Consider the following 27,973-nt stretch of genomic DNA (forward strand, 5'->3'; position numbering starts at 1 on the left):
ACCATATATTTATAGTCATATAATTGGGCCTAATGAGTCAAATATCAGACCGTTATGATTTTATATTATTTTATTATATCGCGGGTTTGGGTTCAGACCCCGATCTAAACCCATCTGGGTCACCATAATCTAACATATGTCATTGTATGTACACGTATGAATGCATTTGTGGTAGTCAAGTCTTAAAGAAACACATTAGAGAGCAACTAAGAATATCCTTAAGTATTTGAGAAGGACAAATGACGATTTTTAGTATATGGGGAGATAAAAAAGTGATTGTACAAGGCTATATTGATGCAAGATTTTGACTGACCAATATGACTTTGAGTCTCAATCGAGTTATGTCTTTATCCTTAATGGAAGATGTGTGAGTTGAGAGCTCCAAGTAGCATATTTTACAACAGAGTTAAGTACATTGCTACTAATGAAGCGACAAAGGAGGAAGTTCCTAAATGAACTCAATATTATTCCTAGCATTTAGTGCACATCGACATTTATTGTGATAACAATGGTGCTATAGCTCATGCAAATAAACTAAGTTTGAGCTTCAAATCTAAACATTTTATAAGGAAGTATCACCTTATTCGACACATCGTCACTATGGGTGAGTAAGGTCGGCCCTGAGGTAAGCCCAACAAGCTCACGATTTATGGAAGTCTATCCCCAGTGCATCCCATTTAATAATAAATAAGATATTTAGTTAAGGACGCACTAGACTTATATGGAAATAAATACCCTGATTGGGATAATTAGGAGATGCTCTTGATTATAATCTTTTAGTTTATTGTATGGTTGTGTGAATATTACTAATCAGATACTTTAGAGTTTGTGGATTGTTATCCTTTAATCATAATTATGGTTTTTCTAGCTATGATTCTTAACCCTCACATATTTGAGATTTTTAATGAAATGGTATTAATTATTTACCAAAAAATATTATTTAGTTAAATTTATTCATTTTAATATAAAAGTGTGTATATTAAATAATATTACAATATTATTATATTTTGATTTGATTTTTAAAAGTTATATTTTATAATTAATATTAATATTTTTATTTTCTTATAAGTATTATATATATATATATATATTAATTTATAAATATTATTTCGGTATATCCTGAAATACTAAAATTTAAAAAATCGCATACATTTACCGTATAAATAATTTCAGTATTAGTATTAGTGTTATACCTTATATTTTTTTGGTATACCTTAAAAATTGATATTTTCGATAAAAAAATGATATTTTTGATATATTATGATATAGTATTTTTGATATACATATAATATCGGTAATTTTTTTCACCCCTAAGCATAATGATCTATGATGAAAAATATTTTTTATTTAGATATAAGTTCAAATCTAAAAAAAAAAAAAAGAATAACAATTTTTTTAACTAAAATTAGGGCAATCAAATTTTATTTCACATTTTTCTACATAGGGTTGAGGTAGCCCAATTCTCAGGGTCGGTTTTGGATAAAATTAGGGTCTACTTAGGTAAACTCAACAAGCCCATAGGGCAACCCATTAATAAATATTTATTAATATAAAATGTGTAGTATAATGATTTATGATGAAAGTATGAATTTTATTTGGTTAAGGGTTCAAATTTTACTAAAATAATATTTTTTTAACTAAAATTAGAGTAGTCAATTTTTTTCACATTTTTACATAGAGTTAAGGTAACCCAATTTTCAGGGCCAGTAGGTGAGATTAGGGTCAGCCCTAGTAAGCCTAGGGTCTATGACATTCCATTCTCTAGGAAAGCCCATTTAATAAAAATAATTAAATATTTAATTAAATTTATTGATTTTGTAAACATAAAAGTGTGTAACATAATGGATTAAAATAAAAAAAAAAATATTTTATTATGGATTCAAATATTACCAAAAACAAATTTTAACCATTTTTATAAACTAAAATTATGAGAGCCAAAAAAGTTCATGTATTTCTACATTGGGCTTTGGCAGTCCAATTCTCGGAGCCGGTATTGGGTGAGATCAGGGTCGTCCTTGAGTTAAGCCCAACAAGTTCATGGGCTAGATTAGCTCATCCCCTAGAGCAGCCCATTTAATAAAAAAATTAAGATATTTAGTTAAATTTATTGACTTTCTTTAACATAAAAGTGTGTAGAATTATGGTTTATGATGAAAAAAAAATTATTTATAGATTCAAATCTAATCAAAAACTTTTTTTAACCATTTTTTAAAGTTGGAGTTAGGAAAGTCAATTTTTTCACATTTGTTTTCATCGGGCTGGGACAACCTAATTCTTTGGACGACATGGGGTGAGATGATGGTGTAAGATACATATTGATGAAAACATTGCAGATTCATTGATCAAGCTTATGCCTAGGGAAAAAAATGAGAGTCGACCAAGCTTATGCCTAGGGCAAAAAATGAGAGTCACGATGGGGATAAGAGTCTCAATCACATTGTTTCCAAAATAATTATATATTTTTATCATGTGCAATGATTCAGTATAAAAGTTTTTAGAAAATCATTTTGATGGCTCAAAATTATTTGAAATTTTATAAATTTGGAGAGTTAAAAACGAGTGTCTATAATGTCCAAATAATTCATTATTAACAAATTGGATAACTTAAGTATTCTCGTGAATGAAACAACATTAAGTGAATTAGAACTTTAAATTATTATAAATTTATAGTCCGATAAAATCAAATGAACATTGATAAAAAAAATTGCATTATGCTCGATTTCGTTTTTCTTTAAGGGTGTGATTAATTATATCGCGAGTTAAACACATACTTAAAAAACACTCAACCAATTTAACTAAGTGAACAAAACTTTTCTCCTAATTAACTCAAACATTAATAGTGTCACGAAGGTTAAGAAAATTCACATTTTTTTCTCTATGTTAAAGAAGATCATATAAATGATTTTATAAATTACAATAGATAAAACAATTTTCCTGTGCTTTAGGGACATGGAGATATCTAGTAAGGATGATATCGCCACGTCTTACACAATTCACGTTTCCAAAAGTATTGAATTATGAATAATACATCATTTGATTCTAGGAGTTATGCATAAATATCCTAAAATTAGGTATATATATTTAATCTAAAATTCAGCTTAAAATATCTATTATTTCAAATAGAAAAAATAAAATAAAAAATAAAAAAGTTTCTAAATTGTTAATAATTTTTAAATCTCATCAAACAGCCTCAACTAGGCTCTGATAACCATTTGTTATCAATAGGGATCAATTGCATTTAGATATTTAAAAAATAATAATATATAGTTTTCTTCAATATTTGAATGACAAAGCGGTAAAAAAGAGTCTCCTAATCATGGCCAAAGGGTAGGGACATATATGAGTTTTTGTTTGGATAAATAAAGTTTAAAACTTGGTTTTGGTAGGGTATGTATTTGCGATTTTAGTTGACTTTTATTTTAACATACTATTTGTATTATATGTATATTATTTATTTATATATATATTTGGATGTATGTATAGATATATTTCAGGTTAAAAATGTGTACCAAACTCTTTGGAGAGTCACTCTTACATCTTAGTTGTTATTTGGGAGAACCCAAGAGTTATTTTATAACATTCCAAAAACCTCATCATTTTATTGTGTAGTTTAAGTTTCATTCCTTAACCATTAGATTTTTACAATCTTTTACATTTAGTTGTCCTAGTTCACGCGTTAACTTCCCTGCGTTTAGTCGCCCGACGTTCACAAAACAGGTCTAAGAATGACAATTGAAACCGCCCCGCGGTAACGGAACCAAATTGCCTCGTTTAGAACGGTTTGATCGGTAGTTGATTGGGGATGGGACGGGAATGGTATTTGTGTCCCCTGTCCTCCGATCTCACCCCGAATATTATAAACACAATAAAATTATAAAATGACAAATATATTTATTTATTCATTATATTTTATAAGAGTTTTAAATTTAATTATTATAATAATATTAATTTTTAATATATTATAATATATATTATATTAAAAAGTTAAAAAAAATTAAAACTTTAAAAAACATATTATAAACAGTGACCCGCAGAAATTCACCGAAACCGAACGAGACCGGGTTGGTATTAAGAAAATCCCTAAAATAAAATTTTGATAGGAATATGAAATGCATTCATCGTACCGAACTATCCATTGTAATCCTTAGACAGATTCCAGCTTTAATTCTCATGTAACATCTCTTAAGAGATCCACACCTTAAAAGCTAGTTGGTAAGATGGGAGAACCAAAAACTATTAGACCAATGTGGGATTCAATTCTCATTCCTTAACCATTTATGTTTTGAAATTTTGGATGCACAATGAGAAATTTTGGATGAACTTGAATGAGCCCATAAAGTGTTGGAGCTCAGTCTTGCCTGCAATGGGGGCAATATCTCCGAATCTGTTGGAGTATAACATACTGCACTGGCATTATGACTGTCAATTGTGTCCTGGATCAGCAAACATCTTGAGGAGGAAACGGTACAAGTCTAGGATATCCATGAATGTGCAGAGCACACAAGGAGGCATTAAACAACTATGGAAGGATGATGTTTTCTGCTGATAGCAATTCAGAGATGGGTTTTGCTCGAGTTTGATTTCAGTTCTGGAAGGGATGACACAGGAAGAGGTTATGAAAGCTCTGAATATTGTTGGTTTACAATCTCTATGGTTTACAATGAAGAAGAAGACTAGATCAATCATTGAAGTGATAACTGTATCTGTATTTCCATAGATTGTTCAAACTTCAAAGCATTCTGGGTAGTTTAGTTAGTTCTTCATTGTGCTTTAATGGAGATTTCATATGAATAGTATCAAATTATGAATTAAAAGTTTAAAGATTACATGAAATTCATAGAACAAACAGCGAAGCTAGTACATATATTCTTAATACATCATGATTATAGATTATTTGAAACTCGATCAAGAAAGGGATTCCTTTCCTTCAAAGCTCACACAACAACAACACAAGAAAGGGATATTCATTCTATTACTTGGCAGATTTAGCTTTCCTCTTCTCCAAATAGAAGAACCCAAAAAGAGACACAATTGAAAATGCAGAGAAACAAGCAGATGCGATCTCAAGCGAAGCATGACGTCCACTGATCCCGGCAACACTGAACAGATTCTTCGTCTTCTTGTCGTCGGTTGACTGCCCATATCCCAACGGGGTGTCGTTCGAATCATAAACATATACCCTGACAAAGTAAGTTGCAGTGGGAACATCTTTCTGAATCAACCATGTGACAGAATTGTTGGTGGCGGCGTATGGTTTGGAAGCGATCGCGTGTTGACAAGTCTTGTCCTTTGCGATTTCGTTCACTGTTTTTCTCCATGGACGGTCGGTTTGGCTCTCTGGGGCATAACAGAGCTTGGCTTTAACAGTTTTGTAAGACGAATCGACTCCGGTCTGATTCAAAGACCATGTCACCGTGATTGATTGCTCTCCGGCTTTCAATACTAAATTCAGAAACAGGGTGAAACAAAGTCAACCAAACATAATCAAGTTCCTTATTTTCTCCGATCCCCATTAAAAAGAGAAAGAAACATACCTTGTCCTGATGTGGGTGAAGCTGTAACGACAAGGGTCTGAGGAAGGGTACTAAATTCCGTAGCAAAGCATGCCGTAGCCAGGAAACCGAGAAGGATAGAAGTAACCAGAAGAGAAGTAGCCATTTTCGTGAAAGAAGGAATTTTTCAGGTTAAAAACAGAGCAAGAAATCCCAAATAAGATGTAATTGGTACGATTGATTCAAGAATGAGCTACTTTAGGATTCATAACTATTATATATATATATATATATATATATATATATATATATATATATATATATATATATATATATATATATATATATATATATATATATATATATATATATATATATATATATAAGTCGTCTTCTTCCTTGGAAATTAAAAATAATTAATTTGGTTTTCTGTACGTTAGAGAGAGAAATTAGAATTTAATTAACAAGTCAAACTTATATCCTTCCATGGCTTTTGAATCTTCACAAGAGATGCTTGTTAAGACTCGATCGTTGACCTTCTCTTTCATTTAAATCAAAAATTGTCTCAAATTGTTAAAGAAAAACTTAATTCCTTGTTTGATTTGGGTTATTTTATAATTATAATAAATAACTCATCACGGTAGTTCAATGGTAATGGTAAAAGTACACTTAAGAAACCAAAAGATAGAGTTTATAATTTAGGGTTTAAAGTATAGAGTTTAGCGTTTTAAGTTGAAACATGTATTTGAGGTGATGTGAGGTATCATTCTAGTCTTCTAGATCTTAATTAAAAAAAAGATTATGATGAATTCTTAAAATAAAAAAAATAAAAAATAAATAAATAAAAAGGATGTAATGAATTTATTTATTCATTAATTAAAATATTAAATGACTCTCTTTTTAAATTAAGGAAGAATGCCAATTTATTAAGGAGAATGTCAATTTTACAACAAGTTGTAAAAAGGTGTCAAATTTATTTATTAAGTATCAAAATTTCATTTATATGTATGAACTTGTCAAAAAGTGTCAAATATATTTAAAATAACAGAAATGTTAAACGGTGTTAAAAATTTTGCCAAATGTAATATCACATATTTTTTATTTTTTTAAATTGACATTATTTTAATTATTTTTTATTCAAACAAAACATTAAAATTTTTTCTTATTTATTTTCTCTTTCTTTACCCTCACAACTTACCATTTTCTTTAAATATTTCTCTCTTCATTTCTCTATCTATGAGTAATTTTATTATTAATAATAATATTACATGTGGCAAAAATTTTAACACCGTTTAACATTTCTGTTATTTTAAATATATTTGACACTTTTTAACAAGTTCATACATATAAATAGAATTTTGATACTTAATAAGTAAATTTGATACCTTCTTATAACTTGGTGTGTAAAATTGACATTCTTCCCATATTTAAATTAATGACTTCTTAGGAATGGAGTTATTTAAAAAACTAAAAGAGATAAAATAATTTATAATTAGAGATTATTTTGAGGAATGAACGATATTTTTATAAAAAAAATTAAAGTATATTAATATATAAATAAAATAAAAATTAATAATTTAAAATAGAGAATATTTTAATGTTTTATTAATGAATTAAGTAATGTAATAAATAAAAATACGAATAAAAAAAATAAATGATGTTTGATTTATTTATATAAAAGAAAGTAATTGAACAATGCTGTCACAATTTGCAATCAATATTGATGACGTGCTGTTAGATATTTTTTTTTAAATAATATATAACTTCCCTTAAATATTTGAAGGGCAAAGTTGTAAAAAGAGTCTCCTAAGCATGGCCAAAGGGTGGGGGGCATATATGGGTTTTTATTTGAATAAATAATGTTTAAAACTTGGTTTTGGTAGGGTGTGTATTCGGGATTTTAGTTGACTTTTATTTTCACATACTAATTGATACTATTTATATATTAATATTGTGATGTATGTATTTGTATATTTTAGATTAAAAATCAATTCAAATGCTTTGAAAATTGTGATGTACAATAAGAAATACTTTAAATTCTTAAATTTCATCAACAAATTTAATATGAATTAACTTATAAAACAAATGATATATAAGGGAAATGAAGGATAGCTTATGGGTAAGGGGAAAAGCTATCTCATATTCATCATCTCCAATTGATATGGAAACCTTTGACTTCACATCTAATTGAGTTGTCCACTACTCTTTATTTTTTTTATTCATGTTGGGCTCAATTGATTTTACATTGAATAAACCAACCTAAACCTAACCCTAACAAAGAGGAGGAAGACTTCATCTTCTTGTCGTTTCTCCTCTAAATCGATGTTAAGTCCCTTTTGCGAGTACCACCTCAAGTTGATTCTTTGCCCTTATCTATGTTGTACACATTTTTTTTCTTTGTTTGGGCACCTACCCCTTTCGGTGTAAAGTTACAAATTAAAGGTCATCATTTAAGTGTTAAAATTTTCTAAATTTATTGATTTAGAAGTCTTATTTGTCATCCCAAATAGTCTAACATATATATTGTATTGTTATTTCTCATGGATTGCCTTATCTTCTTGAAGTTAGCAAATGAATCGTGTCAAGTGTCAAATGCTTCGGGTAACGTCAGTTCTCTTAACATACTGACGTTCTCGTAATATACTGACGTAATTTAACTCGTAACATACTGACGTGAGTTAGTAATATATTAATGAATCGAACTTACAAACGTAATTTAATTCGTAACCTACTGACGTGAGTTAATAGTAATATTTAATGAATCGAACTTACAAATTAAAGGTCATCATGTAAGTGTCAAATTTTCTAAATTTATTGATTTAGAAGTCTTATTTGTCATTCCAAATAGTCTAACATATTGTATTGTTATTTCTCTTGGGTTGTCTCATCTTCTTGAAGTTAGCAAATGAATCGTGTCAAGTGTCAAGTACTTAAGCTAACGTCAGTTCTCTTAACACACTGACGTTCTCGTAACATACTGACGTAAGTTAATAGTATGACGTGAGTTAATAATAGTATATTAATGAATCGAAGTTACAAATTAAAGGTCATCATGTAAGTGTCAAATTTTCAAAATTTATAGTCTTATTTGTCGTCCCAAATAGTCTAATTGTATTGTATTGTTATTTCTCTTGGATTGCCTTATCTTCTTGAAGTTAGCAAATGAATTGTGCACTTCAGTTAACGTCGGTTCTCTTAACATACTGACGTGAGTTAACTCATAATCTATTGTGATTCAGCTAACGTCAATTCTCATAATATACTGACGTGAGATAATAGTAGTATAGTAATGAATCGAAACTTAGGAGGGACTTTTTGTGATATGTGTACGTAACACAATATCAAAATATATATATATATATATATATATATATAATATAATTATATTAGTCATGTACTTATAGATTATTTATACAATCTATACTCTAAAAATAATTTATTGAAACAAAATGCAAAGTTTGCACTTAGTGATAGACTTAACTCAACCATTTACAACAAAATCGAGTTACCATTTATCACTATTGTCATTGTTTCTAAAAATAAAATACTTTTTTTTAAAAGAGGATTCACAATATTTCAAGGCATTGTAATTGTAAGAGGATTCACAATATTTCAAGGCATTGTAATTGTAAGAGGATTCACAATATTTCAGGGCATTGTAAAGTTTTTTTTTCTCTTTGAATCAAATTTAAGCTACATGCTCTAGCACTTGTTAGGCCCATCAATTCCTCTTGTGAATGAACTCTTGTTGTGGTGTACTTAATATTTAATATGTAATAATTTGATAAGAGCTCTTGAGTTGATGAACATAAGTTAGATTAGGGGTTTAAAAGACATATAATGAGGTAGATATAAACATGAGTTTTTCTTAATATTTGAATTCATAAATTAGAGTTTTTAGGTTTATCTTGCACTTGTTGAAGTTATGTGCATTTAAAGTGCAATATTTTGTATCCTTAAAAATTTAGTTGTTTTAACTTTTCTTCTTTTTTGTCATTTTTACTCTACCTTTTTGGGTTTGACTGTGTAATGACTTAATTATGCTTTTAGTTAACTACACTTTCTTTTATTAAAATTTATTTTTTATGATACATTTTTTATGAGATGCAAATATTAAATTATATTAAAGTATTAAAACATAGGCCCTCCTTAATGGGTCAAAGACAGCCCAACATGTACCACTTGCTAAAGAAAATAACAAGTAAAAGTTTGGGAGGGGTCATAGGTCAAAATAAATGTTTTTAACATTTATACTCTTGTGTTTTGAATAATTGAATAAAAATATTATGAAAATTTTCTCATTTTTTATTTTTTTTCTAATTTTGTTTATGACTCGAGGTTTTTTTATTTTTTTTATTTATGTAATATAATTTCTACCATATAACTCTCTTTCAATTTAGACATATAACTCTTTTTTCAATTTAGAGTGATTTTAGTAAGAATTGTACCGATAAATAAATAAATAAAAATTCTATCTGACATACTGAAAGAAAAATATTTGATTATATTTGTATTACTTTTTAATTGTATAAAAATAAATTGATACTAAAAAAGCAATAAATGCTGCAAAGATAAGTACACTCATAACCAACACAACTACCTTTGTGGTATCTATAATTGATTCGTGGCACAATCCAGACCTTACCTTCACCTTTGATTTATATTTATAACTAATTTTAAATAAAAAATACAAACAAATTTGATATGAAAGTATATTCTTAAAGATTAGTTCTGATCAATATTAATAGTCACAAATTTAATGATAAGTGAGATGTCTTTGAATGAAAAAAATATTAATATTTTTTTATAAATATTTGTTAATTATCTTGTTTAAATGTTCATTTAAATGAGATAGTATTCTTTTAAACCTAATTTTATTTGATATATATTTATAAATTTGTTAATATTTTCTTATTTAAATTCATATATGTAAGTATTTTGGAAGGACTTATGTCTAAAATACTTATTTATAAATAAATAGGTCAAATAAACTCATTTCAAGTATTTTATTTTATTTAACATTTGTTACTTCTATTATTTTTTAAAATATAATTTTATATAAATTTACTAAGATCAATTTATAATATATAAAAATATTATTGAGTTCATTTCAATACAATATTTTTTCTAAATAAAAAGATTGTAGTACCTATATCAATCCCAATTGAAATAGTTTAATTTATAGTTGTAGTGATTTTTTTTCTTTCTTAAATTTTTTTTTATGAGGAAACAAACTTAGACATTGTTCTTATTTATTTGATTTTCTTTCATGAGAATGGTATTTCTCTTAAATATTATTTAAAATATCATATTTTAGTAACTAAGTAATATTAGTGAGAATTAACTAATACGATAATGTGGATAGGAATGTTTGATAAAAAACCATTTGAGTTTGTTTGTGAGTTTTAACTAGCCGAATTTCAAACTTGTTTAAAAACTTAAAATTCTAAAAGAGTCAAGTTAGAGCTTTTAGATATTCGATTCGTCAGCTCGCAAACATGTTTTTCTAGAGGCGAGTTAATGGGCTCTCAAACATTTCGTTTAAAAACTCGTAAAAATGTTCGTTTGAGACTTGTTTATGGGCTCACGAACATATTATTTTAAAACTCATTTAAAACCTCGTTTAATATTTAATACCAAAAAAGGTAAAGATCTTCACCTAACGTGATTTTTTTCCGTAAGTTGTAAACAAGCTTTAAACGAGCCGAGCTCGAAAAGTTTGTGAACTCAACTAAACATATAATATCATAAGCCCAACTAAACATATAATAGCCGAACTCTAATATAAAAGTTCAAACTGAGCTTGTCGAGTCTACGAAGCTTTGCTTCTTGTAGTCGGCCCGTAGCTCGATTCCGAATATATGTTAAACGAACCGACTTAATCTCAAATTGTTAAGTATTATAAAATCTTATCATTTATAATCTAAAATTGAAATCTTCTGGTCAAATGATACGAAATAGTCTATATAATATTTTCACAACAAGATGAGTCCTTCAATTTCTTGGTTATTTTTTCGAGTCTTCACAATCGAACCATTTAAAAAAAAAAAAAACATTTTTGGGTTCCAAACAGAGCATAAGATCATACACACGTGTAGGGTTACAAAATGGTTTTGTGATATCTATGGTTGTAAAGAATCCACAAGTGATGGAGTTTTATCTTGTGAAAGGGCGCTCTAGCAGAAACGGATAGAACAAAATATCGTGAGGTCTTCTTTAACCCATTCATTTCAAGATAACCCACAATCCTTCATCTTCTTCATCACTCTCTCCCATTTCAGCTCTCTCCTCCGATACAACCCAGAGAGCAAAACTTACCTCTTAGCTATGGCAATTTCAGCCGCCACTGCATCTGCTTCATCAACAAAGCTTATATCCCCTTACACTACTTCATCATCTTCCCCCAGCTGCGGAACCGCCATAGCTTTCTCTACTTCCACTCCCAAATCAAAACCAGGTAAGCTAATTCTCTCATCCACATCTTTTATCACAAACCCATCTGCCATTTTCTTCTGCCCATCAACCCAAACCAATCTCCGCCGCAGTGGGTTTACTGTTAAGGCAGCAAGAGGGAAATTCGAGAGAAATAAACCCCATCTTAACATAGGAACAATCGGACATGTCGACCATGGAAAGACAACTCTTACAGCAGCCTTAACCATGGCTCTAGCTTCCTTTGGAAACAGCGCACCCAAAAAGTACGATGAAATCGATGCTGCGCCGGAGGAACGGGCTCGTGGTATCACGATTAACACTGCCACGGTCGAGTACGAGACGGAGAATCGTCACTACGCTCACGTGGATTGTCCTGGACACGCTGATTATGTAAAGAACATGATTACCGGCGCTGCACAGATGGACGGAGCAATCTTGGTTTGCTCCGGCGCAGATGGACCAATGCCGCAGACTAAAGAGCATATTCTTCTTGCGAAACAGGTGGGTGTTCCTAATATGGTTGTGTTTTTGAATAAGCAAGATCAAGTTGATGATGAAGAATTGTTGGAATTAGTTGAATTAGAAGTTAGAGAGCTTTTATCTTCATATGAATTTCCTGGGGATGATATTCCAATCATTTCTGGCTCTGCTCTGTTAGCTTTAGAAGCTTTAATGGGGAATCCTGCCATTAAAAGAGGAGAAAATCAATGGGTTGATAAGATTTACAGTTTAATGGATGCTGTTGATGATTACATTCCAATCCCAACAAGACAAACTGATCTTCCATTCTTGATGGCAATTGAAGATGTGTTTTCAATCACCGGTCGTGGAACAGTAGCTACAGGTCGAATCGAGAGAGGAACGGTTAAGGTCGGGGAGACAGTCGAGATAGTAGGTTTGAAAGATACTAGGAACACGACTGTAACTGGTGTGGAGATGTTTCAGAAGATTCTAGATGATGCCATGGCTGGAGACAATGTGGGTCTTCTTTTGAGAGGAATTCAGAAGATTGATATTCAGAGAGGAATGGTTTTGGCGAAACCTGGGACGATTACTCCTCATGTTAAGTTCGAGGCGATTATTTATGTTTTGAAGAAGGAAGAAGGTGGGAGGCATTCGCCTTTCTTTGCGGGTTATAGGCCTCAGTTTTATATGAGGACTACTGATGTTACTGGAAAGGTTACGAGTATAATGAACGATAAAGATGAGGAATCGAAGATGGTTATGCCTGGTGATCGTGTCAAGATTGTTGTGGAGATGATAATGCCGGTGGCTTGCGAGCAAGGGATGAGGTTTGCTATTAGAGAAGGAGGTAAGACAGTTGGAGCTGGTGTCATTCAATCGATTATCGAATGAGGGATTTTGATTGTTTGTTGGAAATTGGAAACTGGTTTTGTATGTTATTTGTCTCGAAAGATAATTGTTCAAAAGATCTATTTTTATTTCTGTAATGTTTTTGATCTCTTTCTATTAGATTTAGTATCAAAAAAGAACAAAAATTGTTGTTTCAATTGTTGCTGAGATCAATGCATAATAACCCACTTAGTGTTTTGCTTGTTCCAAGGAAGATCAATGTTTTTGCAACTTCATAGTGTTGTTTTGTTGTATAAATCAATATTCAGAAGAGACATTTAACTAAACAAGAACCTCAACCAGCCAAATCGAGTAGTTCTAAGGTTGTAAATGAACTCAGCCAAATCGAGTAGTTTCAAGCTCGAACTCGTCTCTTTAAACATATATTCGGGGTCGAGTTCATATGGATTTAGTTGAGCTCATATCGAGTAGATGCAGGGTCGAACTCGAATGGATTTAATTGAAGTTCATATCGAGTAGTTCTAGGCTCGAACTCGTTTAACATATATTCAGGTTTGAACTCATATGAATTTATATATTCAGGTTTGAGCTCATATGAATTTAGTTTGGCTCATGAATCGTTCACGCTCAGCTAGTAAAAGAGCTTGTTTAGAGAGCTAGTAAAATAGATAATTCATTCTAAATAATTTTAATCTCAATCCAGCAAAAATAAAATATGATTTAATATAATAATATACAATTAAAAGAACATGTTCGTGAGCTGACAAGCCAAATAGCTTAACTCAGTTTAAATTTTCAAGTTTTTAAGCGAGTATCGACTCGTTAAACTAAAGAACGAGCTTTTTACCGAGTCAAGATCCGAATAGTTGGCGAGTTTTCATTACAACTAAAAACACTTGCACATAGACATCACAAATTATAAAATAACCTAAACTTATTTTATGGTTGTTTTCTTACCAAACAAATTATACATACACGTCATAAACAAAGAAAGTGTCATTGAATGCAATTTACCATTCTGTTATTACTACATTCAACATCAAATTAAAAGGCTAACAAATACATTATATGCAGTAAAAAACAGTAGATAGATCTAAATACCTGAGCCGCCATGCAATCTTGCATTTTTTATCCAAACATCGTACACACTCCAAACATCGTACACACAAATCTATTTGTGGATGGAAGGAGTCCAGAAAACCTCAGCTCTACTACAAACATCTCGGAATCAATTCTCAGAAAATGGTTGACAAGATTAGCTCTTGAAAGAATTCGGCTCTCTGTTTCCTCTCTTCGTAGTCGTGTTGTTCAACTCCATCCTTCTCTGCTTGCTTATGCCTGATCATGAGAAAACAATTATACATCACTTTCATAGTTCATTTTCTACAATCTAGCTAGCTTTTGACAGATATGGAGTTCTTCATAGCTAGCTAGATTTGTTTGGATCTGTATAATTGAAATTGAACAAACAAAGGATTTGAATTGAAACCCCAATTCCAATCTACGATAACCAAACATATCCTAAGTTATCATCTCGGTTAACCAAATGGATGCTTGAAGCCAAAAACACCAAAATATATTATTGTTCATTTTCCTGTTTTTGCTTGAATTCACCTATTTCGACTCCAATATACTACCCAAATCTTCATTTGACACAAAAAAAAAAGAGATTTGTTGGTCATTTTGTCACAAAATTCCAATAAACTTTCCATATATAGACAAAACAACGAATTAGAGATAAAAGAAACCACTTGAAATCCTAAAGAACATCTTCTGTTCATGTTAATTTAGCTAGAAAACCCCACAAACTAAACTTGGAAAGAACATTATATACCTTCCCATATCTGGAGAGGCTAAGCTACTGGAAGATTGATCGTGCTGATCAGATTTGGAATCTACATGCGGAATATTGCAAAAAGAGAGAAGTGGATCGGGCGTTTGATCAGACACATTCCCCTTCCCACTAACCGATACTGAACCAAGAAACGAACTTAGTTCATGAAGATCCTTTCCAAGCAAAGTCGAAGTATTACCCCAAAACCCTGACTTGTTAGAAGACTTCCTCTTCCTCTGAAATAAAATGAAAACAAAAATTCAATTCCATTCAAATGAACAATTGCAAAAAACACACACATTTACCTTCACTGACTGAGCATGCTGCATTGTGAAATGCCCAATTGGATCCTTTCCAAGGTTAGCTGCACACAGAGGACAAACCTAGAAAAGAAAACCCAAAATCAAGAGGGCGAATCATTCGCAATAACTAATCATTCAATATATAAAAATTTAAACTATATATACAGCATTTTTGAAGTCAAAGCAATGTTCTTCTTCTAGATGCCTGCATAGAACAGGAACTTCAATATCCACATAGCAGAAAGGGCATAAGAAACAAGCTCTTGATTCATCATTTCCTTCTGGATCGTCCACTGTCAATGTATTATCTGTTCATTCAACAATCCAAATTGGTAAAACACTTCCAAATAGTAAAAAACACAATTGATCAAAATTGGCAAGATCTTCATAATCGGATAGAAACAGTAAACAAGTATGAACTGGAAATTGAAACCAAACAAGCGAACAATCACATCACATCACACAAAAGCTTCAATTCGAAGATGGTAATTGGTAAAAACCCTTAAATAAGAACAGACAAGAATTGAACAGAGAAGTTAATTGGTGAAACCTGATGAATGATGGAGACGAGCAGAGAAGTGTTTTGCAGATTGAACCCTTGAAGCCCAGAAATCGATGTCCATATCTAATGAGAAAGAGGAAATAAAGATTCGATCTTTGTTTTCAGTTTGATTGAATTTCAAAGTGGAAACCCAGAAAAAGAAGAAAACAGTGAAGCCCGTTCTTGAGCAAGTGAGCTTGAGAAGGAAGAAAGAAGAGAGATTGACGATGGGTTGAAACTGGAATGGATGGATGGATGAGCTGATGAATGAAAAACCCACATCATTTTCATTCTTTTCTGACACACACACACATACACACACTAAAGCTAAGTCGGTAGATGTTTGACACGTGGCTATAACGACAAGATTAGTGAGTCATCCTCTTTTCTATTCTCATTTTGTTTTTATTTATGTTATTCTTTTCACCGGCATGGTTATTATTTATTTTTGCATTTCATATACTATAAACAATTCTTTTTAATAATTGAGAATTGAGAAACTTATACTATCCCTGTAAACATGGTCTACAATTTTAATAAAAATGTCATATTTGATATATATTAATAGAGGAACGATAGAGAGTGCGATGGGGAGATAGCGACTAAGAGAGCGATAGAGAGCGCGACTGAGAGAGCCATAGTCTACATGGCCTGCCTGGAATTAATAAATAAATAAAAATATAATAATAATTAAAAGAATATTCTCTCCTCTCATTAATTAATTTCTCTATATATCTTTACAAATTAATTTATCTCATTTATCCATATTTTCACGATTATTATTTTACTCATTTATTATCTCTCATTTAACTGTTAAAATAATTCAATAATTTTAAAAAAAACTCTCACATTAAATATTTTAATAATATGTTTAAATAAATTCTAAATCTTAAACCTTAAACTCTAAATTCTAAATTTTAAACCCTAAACCCTAAATACTAAATTATAAATTATAAACCCTAAACCCTAATTAATATCACTAATTAGTTGAATTATGAATTTATCTCTTTTTTTTTTTCTTTTTTTTTTATGACTTTTCAATTCATTTATTTATCAAATATTTTTTATTTATTTTTTATGGCCTTTTTTTTCTTTTTTTTATTATTTTATAGGATATAAATTATTTAATAAGAAAGAGAGAAAATAATTAATAATAGGAGAGAGAAAATAATTAATTATAGGAGAGAGAATATTCTACCTGAGGTGCATCGCTCTACCAGTAGATGTCTCAAGTCGCTCTCTCTATCATTTTTCATAGCTCTCTATCATTTTTCATATTAATATTTATCTAATCTACCAAATTAAGAGTATTAATCAAATTGTAAAAAATATTGTTGTGATCGAAATCATAAATTGTTATACTATCACAATTAAAACTATCAGTCCTTATATAATGGGCACCTCCAAAATTTATGGTGTATTGTTCGAAAAAAAATATTCTTACTTTTACTTTTGATTTAACTTGTTATATTTAATGTTATATTAAAAATATTTTGTATTATATTTAATATAAATAATCTAATTAGTTGGTTAAATATTATAATAATTTAAATTAACTCTTAATTTCAATCATCTTATATACTATAATTGATATTTTTTGTGTGTAAATGTAGTAAGTTAGTATAATCCCCGTTATAACTTTCACTTCAATTTATTCAATTTAAGGTGTTGAAAGTGAAAATAAAATGTACGATTTTGATTTTGATTTTGTTTAATTGATATTAATATACCCGGATTGAATATATAGATATACTTTCATTAAGCTTAGATGTATAAAATTAAAAATTTCAATTTAAAATCGATCATCTAATTAACCTAGTCATATTAAAAAAAAAAGCTAATAAATAGGTCGTAAAAAAATGAAATGTTAGGCTGTTGTCATACTTAAGAACCTTAAATTCCATCTTTGATAAGTTGACATACCTATAGTTTTATAAAATAACAATATTAAATAAACTTTAAATATTCCAAAGAATTTTTTTAAGAGATTTGAGAAGATTAGGTTAATGGTCTAAGTGAATTAAATATGATAATAATGGTGTAATAAAATATATGAAGTTGAGATTAGGTGGCATAACCCTCTTTTAAGGAGGAAGTAAACAACAAGAAAAGGGATATGGGGAAAGGTTAGGGTGGGACAATTATTAGTACTAATTTAATTGTCAATGGACAAAAACTAAGGCTTAGTTTGATTTCACTTTATAATTTAGGCTAATTTCAATATCTTAAATTTTGTTCTAGCATTTTGACTAGTAGATAGAAGTTAAATACTTTCACAATGTGAAATTTTAATTGTTTTAGTAGTTGATTTGTTTATCCCCCTATAAACACTGATTTTGGTAATCAAACAAAACCTAAAGATTATTTAACTTGTTTAATGTGGATCTCCAATTGATCATTTTTGGCATGAATGAAAAAGTTGTTTTTAGGTAGAGTTTTAGAATCTTTAATAATAACATTATTAAAGATTGAATCTTCATATTAAATTGAAGATACTATTAATTAGTTTATTTGTAGCTATCTTACTCTATGTCTTGTCAGCTTCATGTAGTCACATGGTATTTTATTTGAACAGACCCAAGTTATTCTTCAATGAAATTGAGTGACACTAGAAAGTATATATTCATTTTGTTGAGTTGTATGATGTGTTTGGATCATTTTCATGTCTTCAAATTGGACATACTAAATCTAAGTAAGTGGATAGATCATTAGAATCATATTTCTCTTGACATGGGTTCACGGGTTTGTTCAGATTCGAGTTTTTTAAATAATTTTAGTTATTTAAAAAGTAATGATCAAAAATTCAGGTTAACTTAAGGGTGAAGAATATTAAAATATAAGAATAACAAATCTAAATTAGAGAATGAAGTAACACTAACTATTTGAAATAAACATGTCTCTAAAAAGGATGTAGGGAATATTCAAATACCTCTAATATTGACCAAAGATGGATTATGGTCCAGTTTTTTTTTCCTTTTATTAGTTGTTTGCTTTTTTTTTAGCTATAACTTTTAAGTGGCTTATATTTGAACACATAATTAATTTGGATAAATTTTAAAAAAATATATTTAGACATTTTCTAAGATGGGAGACAATTTTTCATTAATTTTCCGTGTATATCAAACAACCAAAATGACCTACTTTACTTTTTATTGATAAGGACCACAAAAGTTATACATCAACTTTATTGCAATACAAGGGCATTGATTTATGAAAATTAAGACTAGAGACTCTGCATGCTAGTAATTTTTAAGAAATCCCAACATTTATAAGAAAAAGACTACATACATGGTTGATGAGTGATGACCATCTTAAATCACATTTTTTTAAGTTTGAATATTTTTCTTAAAATTTTCAAAAGGAAAACCTTACCAACAAACTAAAAACTAAATTGAGAATCATTGAAAATTATAAAAAAAAATGTTGATCAATGACGGGGAGACACATTTATTTCATACATGAACAATAATCATCTCTTCTAGTCTAACGGTAATAAGAGAGGGATATCCCAGCCTCCCTGAGGTATTGGGATTAAGTCCGTCAAACAGTAAATTCATCGTTAGATTAAATGGTTAAGCATGTTGACGAACTATGTACTTAACTCCGCCAATATAATTTCTCTTAATCAAAATTCGTCGAAAGTAAAGGAGAAAAATTGGCCATTCTTTTTGTTTTTCACTCTACTTTTCTAGGTCAATAGGGATTTTTGTTAAAACCCTAGACCCAATAATAATCTATTTACCCTGAAGTCTTTCTTAACAGGTAACTAGTGGAAGAAGTAAAAATAATCTTATTTAATAGATCTAATGACTACAAATGTACTCCAAATAAAATTGTAGGAAATAAATATAGGATGAACAAAATGACTTAATTAATGAGATTCCAAATTAGACTAATTTTTTGCTTACAAACTAACTAAATATCAAAATTTAATGCAAGAATTCTGACAGTTATGGGTCAAGACTTTAAAGCATCCTAATAATAATACTGATGATACAAATTCAATCTTACAAACTAGCATTTCAACTCTTTCAAGTTTACATTAATGCTTGTGGTTGACTAATCATGGTTTCTCTGTTCAAGAAGAATACCATTTTTTGATTGTATCATGGTATATAAATTTTGACAAACCTCGCATGACAGATTGTCATTCTTCAATACATATGCTTAAATATCATTGATCTGGCATCTCAGATCGCTCTCTCGTGGCAGTATCCATCATCGTGCAAAGAAATTTTCCAATCTCGCAGTTTAAAGGGTTGGCTAGTGCTGAATGAGCTAAGAAAGGGAGTTTTCTTAGAGTTCTTCCACTCAAGCCCTACACCAAGCAAAATCAAACAGAGCTTTTAACAGAATCACTATTAGACAAAAATTAGAAGGAAAATGTTCATTTTATTTCCTCAAACTTGCATCGAAAGCTCCTATTGCTTGAACTTCCTAACCTTTTTAAAATGGATTTAACTCCGAAATTGTATGGATATGCAATATAGAAAGAAAAAAAATTGTGTATAGATCATTAAAATTGTGTTATATCATTTAAAAACTTACGGAGGTAAATAATTTGAGCCATTTTTAAAAAAATGAGCAAACAAACTGAGCCTATTGCATGTTGAGGAAGCAAAACGATTTTTTGATGCAAGTAGAGGAAGTAAAATGATCATAGATCCCATTTGGAAACAAATCTGTTTCTGTTTAAATTTAGTTTCCAATTGTTTCATATTCAAACAGTGTTTCCAAATGGGCCTATCTCTCGTTTCCTGACCAACCAACCTCGCATGCCTCGGCGGCCTGCAGCAGATTTTTGCAAAAAATGGTCAGGCTTTGAGATTCTTCTGAGAGGGTTGTGTTGAGTTTCTCTTTGCAGGTAGAATAATTTGGGAGAATGAAAGCATTGTCATCCTGAAACATGAAAAATGAATAATAACTATTATTGCTATGTTCTTGACAGGCTTGATTGAACCGGCTCCAAGGAGGGAAAGAGATGAAAAACCTTAGGTCCCGATAAGATTCCTGTTCTTAAGAGCTCCTGTAGGCAGGACCTCAGTATTTCGTATCGTGCCTGAAGAGTAGGAGGGCCTACGTATGCCTTTATATCAGCCCTGTCAACGAAAGCTACATCTGCAACCCACAGAATTATTTTTTTACAGAAATTAAAAAATAATGATGATTCATGATTGTAAAAGTAATGTTGGCACAAAAATAGTACAGTATGATATTCATGATCATATTACATGCACAGGAATGCTAAATACTGTATATGTTTTTATCGGCAAGAGTATATATGGACTATTTGTTATCACATAAATTTTATAATCAAAATGATCTATAAAAACATCTGGATCATGATTTTATAGGAATGAAGCCCCAAAAAATAATCTTATACCAAACGGGAAAAAAATATCATTTTTAACATTGGGGATCTTTTAGTTGGAACGTGATTGTGACAAAATATCAGTTTCCAAATTGATATTGACAAATAGAGCTATTGGAATGAGTTATAAATTGAAATAAGAAATAAATCCAAACCAAGGGCACATGGAACAACTTGTTTAACAGCCGATAAAATCCAGGAATTTTATTGAAGTTTCTAGATGAGATACAGAAATTTCAAAAATCTTATAAGCATACCAATAGCTGCAGTGATATTGGACGTGGTGAGAATTATAACATTCGGTGCTGATTTCAATCTGTCTATTTGGGTAAGGAGAGCATTCACCACCTAATCAATACAATAGTCACGTTACAAAGTTGAAACAATATTCAGCTTCTCTACAAACTGTAGATATAAAGCATATAAGCTGCAAGATACCCTTATGGAGTCTGAAGGTTCAGATCCAGATAATGCAGATTTCCTAGCGGCAGCCAGGCTTTCAACTTCATCTGCACAAATAACATTAACAAATTATTGCAGACCAAAAACTAGAAAGAAGAAGAAGAATAGATCATGCCACATTAATTTTTGCTCACCAATCAGAACAAATACCAGATTATTTTCTTCCTCGATCATTTCTTGTATTTTCTGAAAAAGCTTTGCAACCTGAGGGTAGAAACAGAAGTAAACACAATTATAAACTACAAAAAAAAAAGGCTCAGAGAGAGAACAAGATCATAGGAGATGCTGTCCAAATGATGTAAAAGAATCCAACATTAGTTCAAGCTATTTGAAATGCAGCAAAATTTTCTGATTCAAGCTAGCAGTTGGATGCAGAATGTATAGAGGTCTCAAATAGAGAAAAATATATATATACTGAAATGAGTTATGAAATACATTTTTTGGGAAATTCTGCAGTAAAGACACATAAATTACAACAAAAATGGTTCACAAACAGGCTGCTATTTTGAATGTATGTTTCTGGTGGACAGTACTTGTTACAACTATAATGCATGACTGAAAACAAAGTTTTAGTTCTTTTCAACAGTAATGTTTGTGTTAAAATCTTCATAAATTAGAAGGGCATATCTATTATCTTGTTAGATTTGACTTGTATATTTCTTCTAAGTTCAAGTTTGGGGACAGAAGATAGAAATGCAAAATGAGTATTCTAAGAAGAGAAAATTTGTTTTCTTTAAAAAAAAAAAATTAAACAAAAGTTTGTTATTTTCTTTTTCAGAAAAATACAACAGAAAAATTGTCTAAGTGTGGCACTATATTTCACATGAAAAAACAGGAGCTAGAGTACATTATCTTGGGGACCGCAGACAATACTTGATCCAGAACACAAAGAAAAAATATCCTCCATCAAAGTCAAACACAAAAGACCATGCTCAAATAATTTAGAAGCATAAGAATTTCACAAGGTATAAGACATTTAAGTTTGGAAACAACTGTGAAGTAACACTTATTCTATCCAGGATATGAACCGATGATCAAAGTATACACAAGGGGCAAAAGACATATCTAAAGAACTCGGAGAAATTGAGGAATAAATTACTGACCAATTTGCCACTTTCTGAAAACCATTTGCTGAATAAGGAATGGGCATTAACTTCAATCAACTGACACTGTGAATATCTGATTATGAAAAATTAAAGAACTGAAATTGTAAGGTAAATGGCAAGCCTGCTCAGAGCGTTGAGGTCTATTCTTAATCATATATGCCAAAGACATACCTGTAGTTAAATCTTATTGATAACTTTTGAGCTAATGCTTTGCATAATGATGTTTTGCCTGTCCCGGGAGGCCCATGCAGAAGAACGATACTGCAAAGGTATAAGATCACTCAGGAGGAAAAGACTTGGTGGATTCATTGAATGCTAAAGTATGAATCACATACTGAAATAAGGATGAAAACAATTACTTAATAGTAGTATTGATGCTTGCGTTATGACCACATTTGCAACTAAAATACACTAAAGATGCCTGCTTGATGCTTTAACATGTTAGCTGAACTAAATAGTGTGCCTGATATCACACATTTAACTTTTGTGGATGGAAGATAGGGAAATAAAAAAAGTACACATTAAAGATCTCCAAAACAAAGTATCGTGAACACATCCATATGGATTTTGAGAAGAATACATACTGAAACAATAGAAACTCATGCCAAAAGCTATCGATTGGTTAATGAACAAGTAGTTTAAAAGGTAAATCCCATCCTCTATATGAGAATAGTGTTCCAAACAATGAAGTCAGAAGTTATTGTAGAGATATTCTCTAAAGTGTTTCTTGGAGCACTTGTGTTTCTTGGAGTCCTTTCATCACACTATTAGTTAATTTCTGATATATGCTACTTTCTTTTTGCTGGATTTTTTCTATAATGTGCAACATTCAAGGAAAACTAGGATGAAATCATGGAAAGTATCTAGCAAAACATAATATACTTTGTGCTATAGCAGCTAGCCATATCTCCACATATCATGATAGACATCTGGGAGATTTTCTTACCGGTTCCATGAGACAAGGAAAGGATCAACACCCCTTTCAGTAAAGAGCAAAGCAGATGCTGCATATCGCAGTAATCTCGGTTTGAGGCCAGATTCATAGATCAAACTGCAGAAGTAGCATAAATATGAATTTACTACTTCGGGCTAGGGATAATAAAGTGGAGGATTAAGAGATATACAACTCTCTTTACTATGATACTCATAAGAAACAAACCTTTCCCACATTCCATCAAACTCTTTGGCAGGTAGAATCCATTCATCAAAGCTAGAAAGTTGTCCCTCCTCATTAAGCTCTTCACATGGCCCTTCCTCACTAAGCTGAGAATCCAGCAATCAAGTAAAGTACAGAGACTGATGGATAACTAACTTATTATCATATGAAATTGGTAAATTGAGGAAGACCAACACTTTCTAGTTAGAACAGTCTCAGAAACTTTTCAAGTTGTCTTAGTTACATACTGATTTTATATTGAGACCACATGAGTGTGCTTGTACAGTTAGTCAAATAGAAGTTGTCTTAGTTATATTAGACCAAGATGAGTTTGTTAGAAGTGTATGCCAAAAGATGAAATCTGCACTCAAAATTTATAGTGACTTATATGTCTACAATGGTTTGAATGAAATTCGCAATAAGTGAATGACAATTAAAATTTTCAGTTAAATATAGTGTCAGCAATCAATAACAAACAAAGCTCTAAAATGTTTCCAATTTATACCTAAAAAGTAAATCATGTTACAGATGTTAACCTAGTTATCCAAAACCATCATGACCAGACCACAAACTAGGTACAAAAAATCACCTGGAATACATGCACAACTGGTTTTACTTGCCAGAACAGGAGTACACCATGATTCTCCACCCATTCATCTGCATACTACATCGATTAAGAAAACTTTTGTAATTTAAGTAATCTCTTAGCTAAAAGGGGAGAAAACTCAAACCTGTATCACAAATACAAATCTTTTGTACGTTGTTAATAAGAAATTCATCGTCTACAGGTACTGGAATTGGACCATCTACATAGCTCATACTCCTTGTATCTAGCATTCTAGAAAACGAATTTGATTAGTTATATAACTGTGGATGAAATTTTCACAAATCAAATTCTACTAAAGAGAAGATTCATCATCTTTACAAGTAAGAAAAACAAAGAAAAAGTTTTCAAAAATAAACAAACTTTAAAGGAAAACTAAAAACCTCTCAACAGCAGAGCGAACATCTTCAATCCGAGCAGTGCTAGCTGGCTTTAGACAAACTTCAACTGCAATTAAAAATAAATCATACAGATGACCTAAACAAGCAAACTATGTATAATATAGCTAATTAGTTGCATAATACATCATTATACTTACCAGAAACGATAACTTTGTCTTCAACAAGTGCAGGAAGAGGTTCCGGCTCCGTAGGAACTTCAATGTTATCAGATTTCTCGCAGTTAGAAGCTTCTTGTGCGATGATTTCCATGGGAACACTCATTTTTGTAGCTTGAATTTGCAGGATTTTAGAGAAAAAAAGAGAGATTTAGGGATACATGAAACCTAGAAAGGAGAAAGTAGATTTAGACTCAATGAAATGAGCGGGAAGAATGATGGGACACTGTTTTAAGAAGTTTTTTTCGTGGAAATTTATTTTAAATTTATAAATAATTTTAATGTTTTCAAATATAATTAATATTAAAAATATTATATTTATTAAAAATGGAAATTTACCATATATATATATATTAAAGATTAAAGTGTTAGAAATAAACAAACCAACCAAATCAAAAATTATTTAAAGTTGTTAATATATAGTTTTTTTGTTGGAGGAATTCTAATAGAGTTTTGTTTATATTGGGGGATTAATAAGATTTGGAATATTTTTTTTTCAATTTTATGATTTTATATTTTCAACGTTCTACAAAACTCTTAACGATTTTAAACGCTTCTTAACGATTTTAAATGTCGTTAACTTATTATTTACGTGATATTTATAAATAAATAAAACATATATGTCACTAATTTAATCTATCGAATTTCAACGAATTATTTTGATTACCGAAATTTAGAGAATCTGTAATAAAAACTCTTAGTTCGCTAAAAATCGATAAGTAAATTTGGTGACATGAATTTTTTATTTTTTATTTATAAATGTCACGTATATTATAAATATATACATTAATCGATAAATATAAAACTTTGTTTTTTCAATTTTTAACCGCTCATGTTGTAAGGTTGAAATAAAAATTTCAAATAGTTCTAGTAAGGAGTCCCAATTTGATAATTGGGTCTTTTCTTTTTTAACTTATAATTTTATTTTGTGTTATTTTAATTACAAGTTTACAGCTAATAATTTTTTTTAAGAAATTGAAGATTTTAAATTTAATCACTATGAAATTCGTGTTAATTTATGTTAGAGAATAAAATATTTCTTAAAATAATCATTTTGTGTGATGTATATATGTTTATTGAACGAGATGTCAATTGGGCTTTTTTATTGGGGTAGTTTCAAACATATCCTCTTGGATGTCCTTAGACCAGCCGCAGCAGGGGAGTATTTTGGGGGTTATTTGGGTGTCAAAAGAGGAGGGTGGGAGGCAGTAGGGGGCAATTTTGGGTGTCAAATTTTGGGTGTCAAAATTTGACACGGGTGTCAAATTTTGTTTGGCCCAATGAGAGGCTGCCATGTGGCAGGATAATATCTACTTTTGATTTTAGTTTTCTTATTTTAAAAATACATTTTAATAATGATTGATCAATAAAAAAAAAAAATTATATCAATATTTTTTATTTTTCACGATCTATAAATAGAGACTTGGTTTGTGTCATTTGGACACCAAAAAATTTCAGAAATTTTCTACCATATTTATCATCCTTGTTTGTATCACCTTTCTTTTAAAATCTTCAAACTCTTTCATCCTTGTTTAAAGTGTTTGTTTTCTTCTTCGTTTTAAATAATATTTGTATGTTTGATTTATCAAGTGATGAATAATATTGTTTGTGGTTAAAAAAAATGAAATTATGTATATGTTTAAATGATGTGGAAGTGAAAGAAAGTGAAAAAGTAATTTTGATACCTTGAATAACACGCTGTTGTATGACATGTTAAAAAGTGGGTGTTAAAAGAGGTGTTAAGCTGACGTGGCAGGGTGTTAAATGAAAAAATTTAACACCCTGCTGTGGGTAGTCTTATAGTTAAAATTATATTAACCAAGTTTTGTATCAGATACTCAATTAGCTCACCCTTCCTCAACAAATTGGAGAAAAACTTATATAAATTATTATTAATATTTTATATATTTTTTAAAATTAATTTTAATATAATATTGACCAAAAATAAATTTGTAAAACTAATACCTAACAACATTTTCATTTTTAAATGAAAATATAATTAACTAAGTCATTTAAACATAATTGTACTTTTGTACTATGAATTTTTATTTAATTTTTTTTTAAGAAAACGACATAGTGTCACTTTAATAAAAAAAAAAAAAACCTAAAAAAAGAAGAAAAAAAAATCTATGAGTATATAAATTATAGTAAAACAAACATTTTTTTAAATTTTTAAAAATCGAAATTACAAATCAAATAATGAATAAACACAAACAAAACATTCAAACAAATGAATTGCAACTTTTTAACGAACAATAATAAGTTTATAATATCGCCTTAAAGTTGCTAGATTGAGTGACTTCATCATCATAATCAATGCCCCAATTTTGATATAAACATCAATTTTGCTCACTTTTAGGAATTCGCCTCCAAGTCCGAACAAGGGAATTACAATCAAACTTAATGCTCTTCCAAACGACATCAACATCACCTCTCACCCTCGTGAAGACTCTTGAGTTTCTTTCCATACAAACATGGTAAACTATAGAAGCAAAACCACATTTAAACATATTTGAATGAAATAGATTACATTTAGCTTTCAAAATGGCCACCTCCTTGCTAACTCCATAGTTTTTGTAAACCGCCTCCATAACTCAAATGTAAACGGACAGTCACCAAATAAATGATTCATCGTCTCTTCATTGTCATCACAAAGTAGACATTTAGAATCCGGAATATCCATAAAACGCGTAAGGCAATCCCTAGTTGAAATCATTTTCCTAAACAACAACCACAACACAAATTGATGCCCCGAAATGATTTTGGAGGACCATACAACATGAGACCAGCTCACATTGTT

At 30.2% G+C, this 27,973-nt stretch overlaps 4 protein-coding genes across 4 annotated transcripts; 1 reads left to right on the forward strand and 3 right to left on the reverse strand.

Annotated features, from left to right (window-relative positions):
• Positions 1-4,818: 4,818 nt before the first annotated feature.
• On the reverse strand, positions 4,819-5,770 carry LOC124936563 (high-affinity nitrate transporter 3.1-like). The gene is made up of 2 exons (XM_047477071.1): positions 5,535-5,770; positions 4,819-5,442 (listed from the first exon to the last, which is right to left on the reverse strand). The coding sequence occupies exons 1-2, from the start codon at positions 5,656-5,658 to the stop codon at positions 4,973-4,975; spliced, it is 594 nt and encodes a 197-aa protein (XP_047333027.1). The 5' UTR covers positions 5,659-5,770; the 3' UTR covers positions 4,819-4,972.
• Positions 5,771-11,734: 5,964 nt separating this feature from the next.
• On the forward strand, positions 11,735-13,378 carry LOC124937095 (elongation factor Tu, chloroplastic-like). Its single transcript, XM_047477608.1, has one exon. It carries the CDS (start codon positions 11,820-11,822, stop codon positions 13,281-13,283), a length of 1,464 nt encoding a protein of 487 aa, XP_047333564.1. The 5' UTR covers positions 11,735-11,819; the 3' UTR covers positions 13,284-13,378.
• Positions 13,379-14,152: 774 nt separating this feature from the next.
• On the reverse strand, positions 14,153-16,161 carry LOC124935732 (protein DEHYDRATION-INDUCED 19 homolog 6-like). Its single transcript, XM_047476151.1, has 5 exons — positions 15,928-16,161; positions 15,543-15,685; positions 15,381-15,458; positions 15,076-15,311; positions 14,153-14,579 (listed from the first exon to the last, which is right to left on the reverse strand). The coding sequence occupies exons 1-5, from the start codon at positions 15,998-16,000 to the stop codon at positions 14,477-14,479; spliced, it is 633 nt and encodes a 210-aa protein (XP_047332107.1). The 5' UTR covers positions 16,001-16,161; the 3' UTR covers positions 14,153-14,476.
• Positions 16,162-19,816: 3,655 nt separating this feature from the next.
• LOC124936046 (pachytene checkpoint protein 2 homolog) lies at positions 19,817-25,371 on the reverse strand. The gene is made up of 14 exons (XM_047476498.1): positions 25,156-25,371; positions 25,001-25,064; positions 24,745-24,851; positions 24,603-24,670; positions 24,017-24,120; positions 23,804-23,908; positions 23,029-23,118; positions 22,855-22,930; positions 21,886-21,955; positions 21,728-21,798; positions 21,547-21,637; positions 20,909-21,036; positions 20,689-20,817; positions 19,817-20,236 (listed from the first exon to the last, which is right to left on the reverse strand). The coding sequence occupies exons 1-14, from the start codon at positions 25,277-25,279 to the stop codon at positions 20,093-20,095; spliced, it is 1,371 nt and encodes a 456-aa protein (XP_047332454.1). The 5' UTR covers positions 25,280-25,371; the 3' UTR covers positions 19,817-20,092.
• Positions 25,372-27,973: the final 2,602 nt, after the last annotated feature.

Source organism: Impatiens glandulifera, chromosome 4 (assembly GCF_907164915.1).
Source record: "Impatiens glandulifera chromosome 4, dImpGla2.1, whole genome shotgun sequence".
Lineage (NCBI taxonomy): Eukaryota > Viridiplantae > Streptophyta > Magnoliopsida > Ericales > Balsaminaceae > Impatiens > Impatiens glandulifera.

Coding starts and splice junctions, on each gene's coding strand:
- LOC124936563 (XM_047477071.1), bottom strand. CDS start 5,658: ATGGCTACTTCTCTTCTGGTTACTTCTATCCTTCTCGGTTTCCTGGCT. Junction 5,443..5,534: donor TTCACCCACATCAGGACAAG/GTATGTTTCTTT, acceptor TTCTGAATTTAG/TATTGAAAGCCGGAGAGCAA.
- LOC124937095 (XM_047477608.1), top strand. CDS start 11,820: ATGGCAATTTCAGCCGCCACTGCATCTGCTTCATCAACAAAGCTTATA.
- LOC124935732 (XM_047476151.1), bottom strand. CDS start 16,000: ATGGACATCGATTTCTGGGCTTCAAGGGTTCAATCTGCAAAACACTTC. Junction 15,459..15,542: donor GCTTTGACTTCAAAAATGCT/GTATATATAGTT, acceptor TTTCTTTTCTAG/GTTTGTCCTCTGTGTGCAGC. Junction 15,312..15,380: donor AGCATGCTCAGTCAGTGAAG/GTAAATGTGTGT, acceptor ATTTTATTTCAG/AGGAAGAGGAAGTCTTCTAA.
- LOC124936046 (XM_047476498.1), bottom strand. CDS start 25,279: ATGAGTGTTCCCATGGAAATCATCGCACAAGAAGCTTCTAACTGCGAG. Junction 24,852..25,000: donor GTTCGCTCTGCTGTTGAGAG/GTTTTTAGTTTT, acceptor TTCGTTTTCTAG/AATGCTAGATACAAGGAGTA. Junction 21,037..21,546: donor CAATATCACTGCAGCTATTG/GTATGCTTATAA, acceptor TGTGGGTTGCAG/ATGTAGCTTTCGTTGACAGG.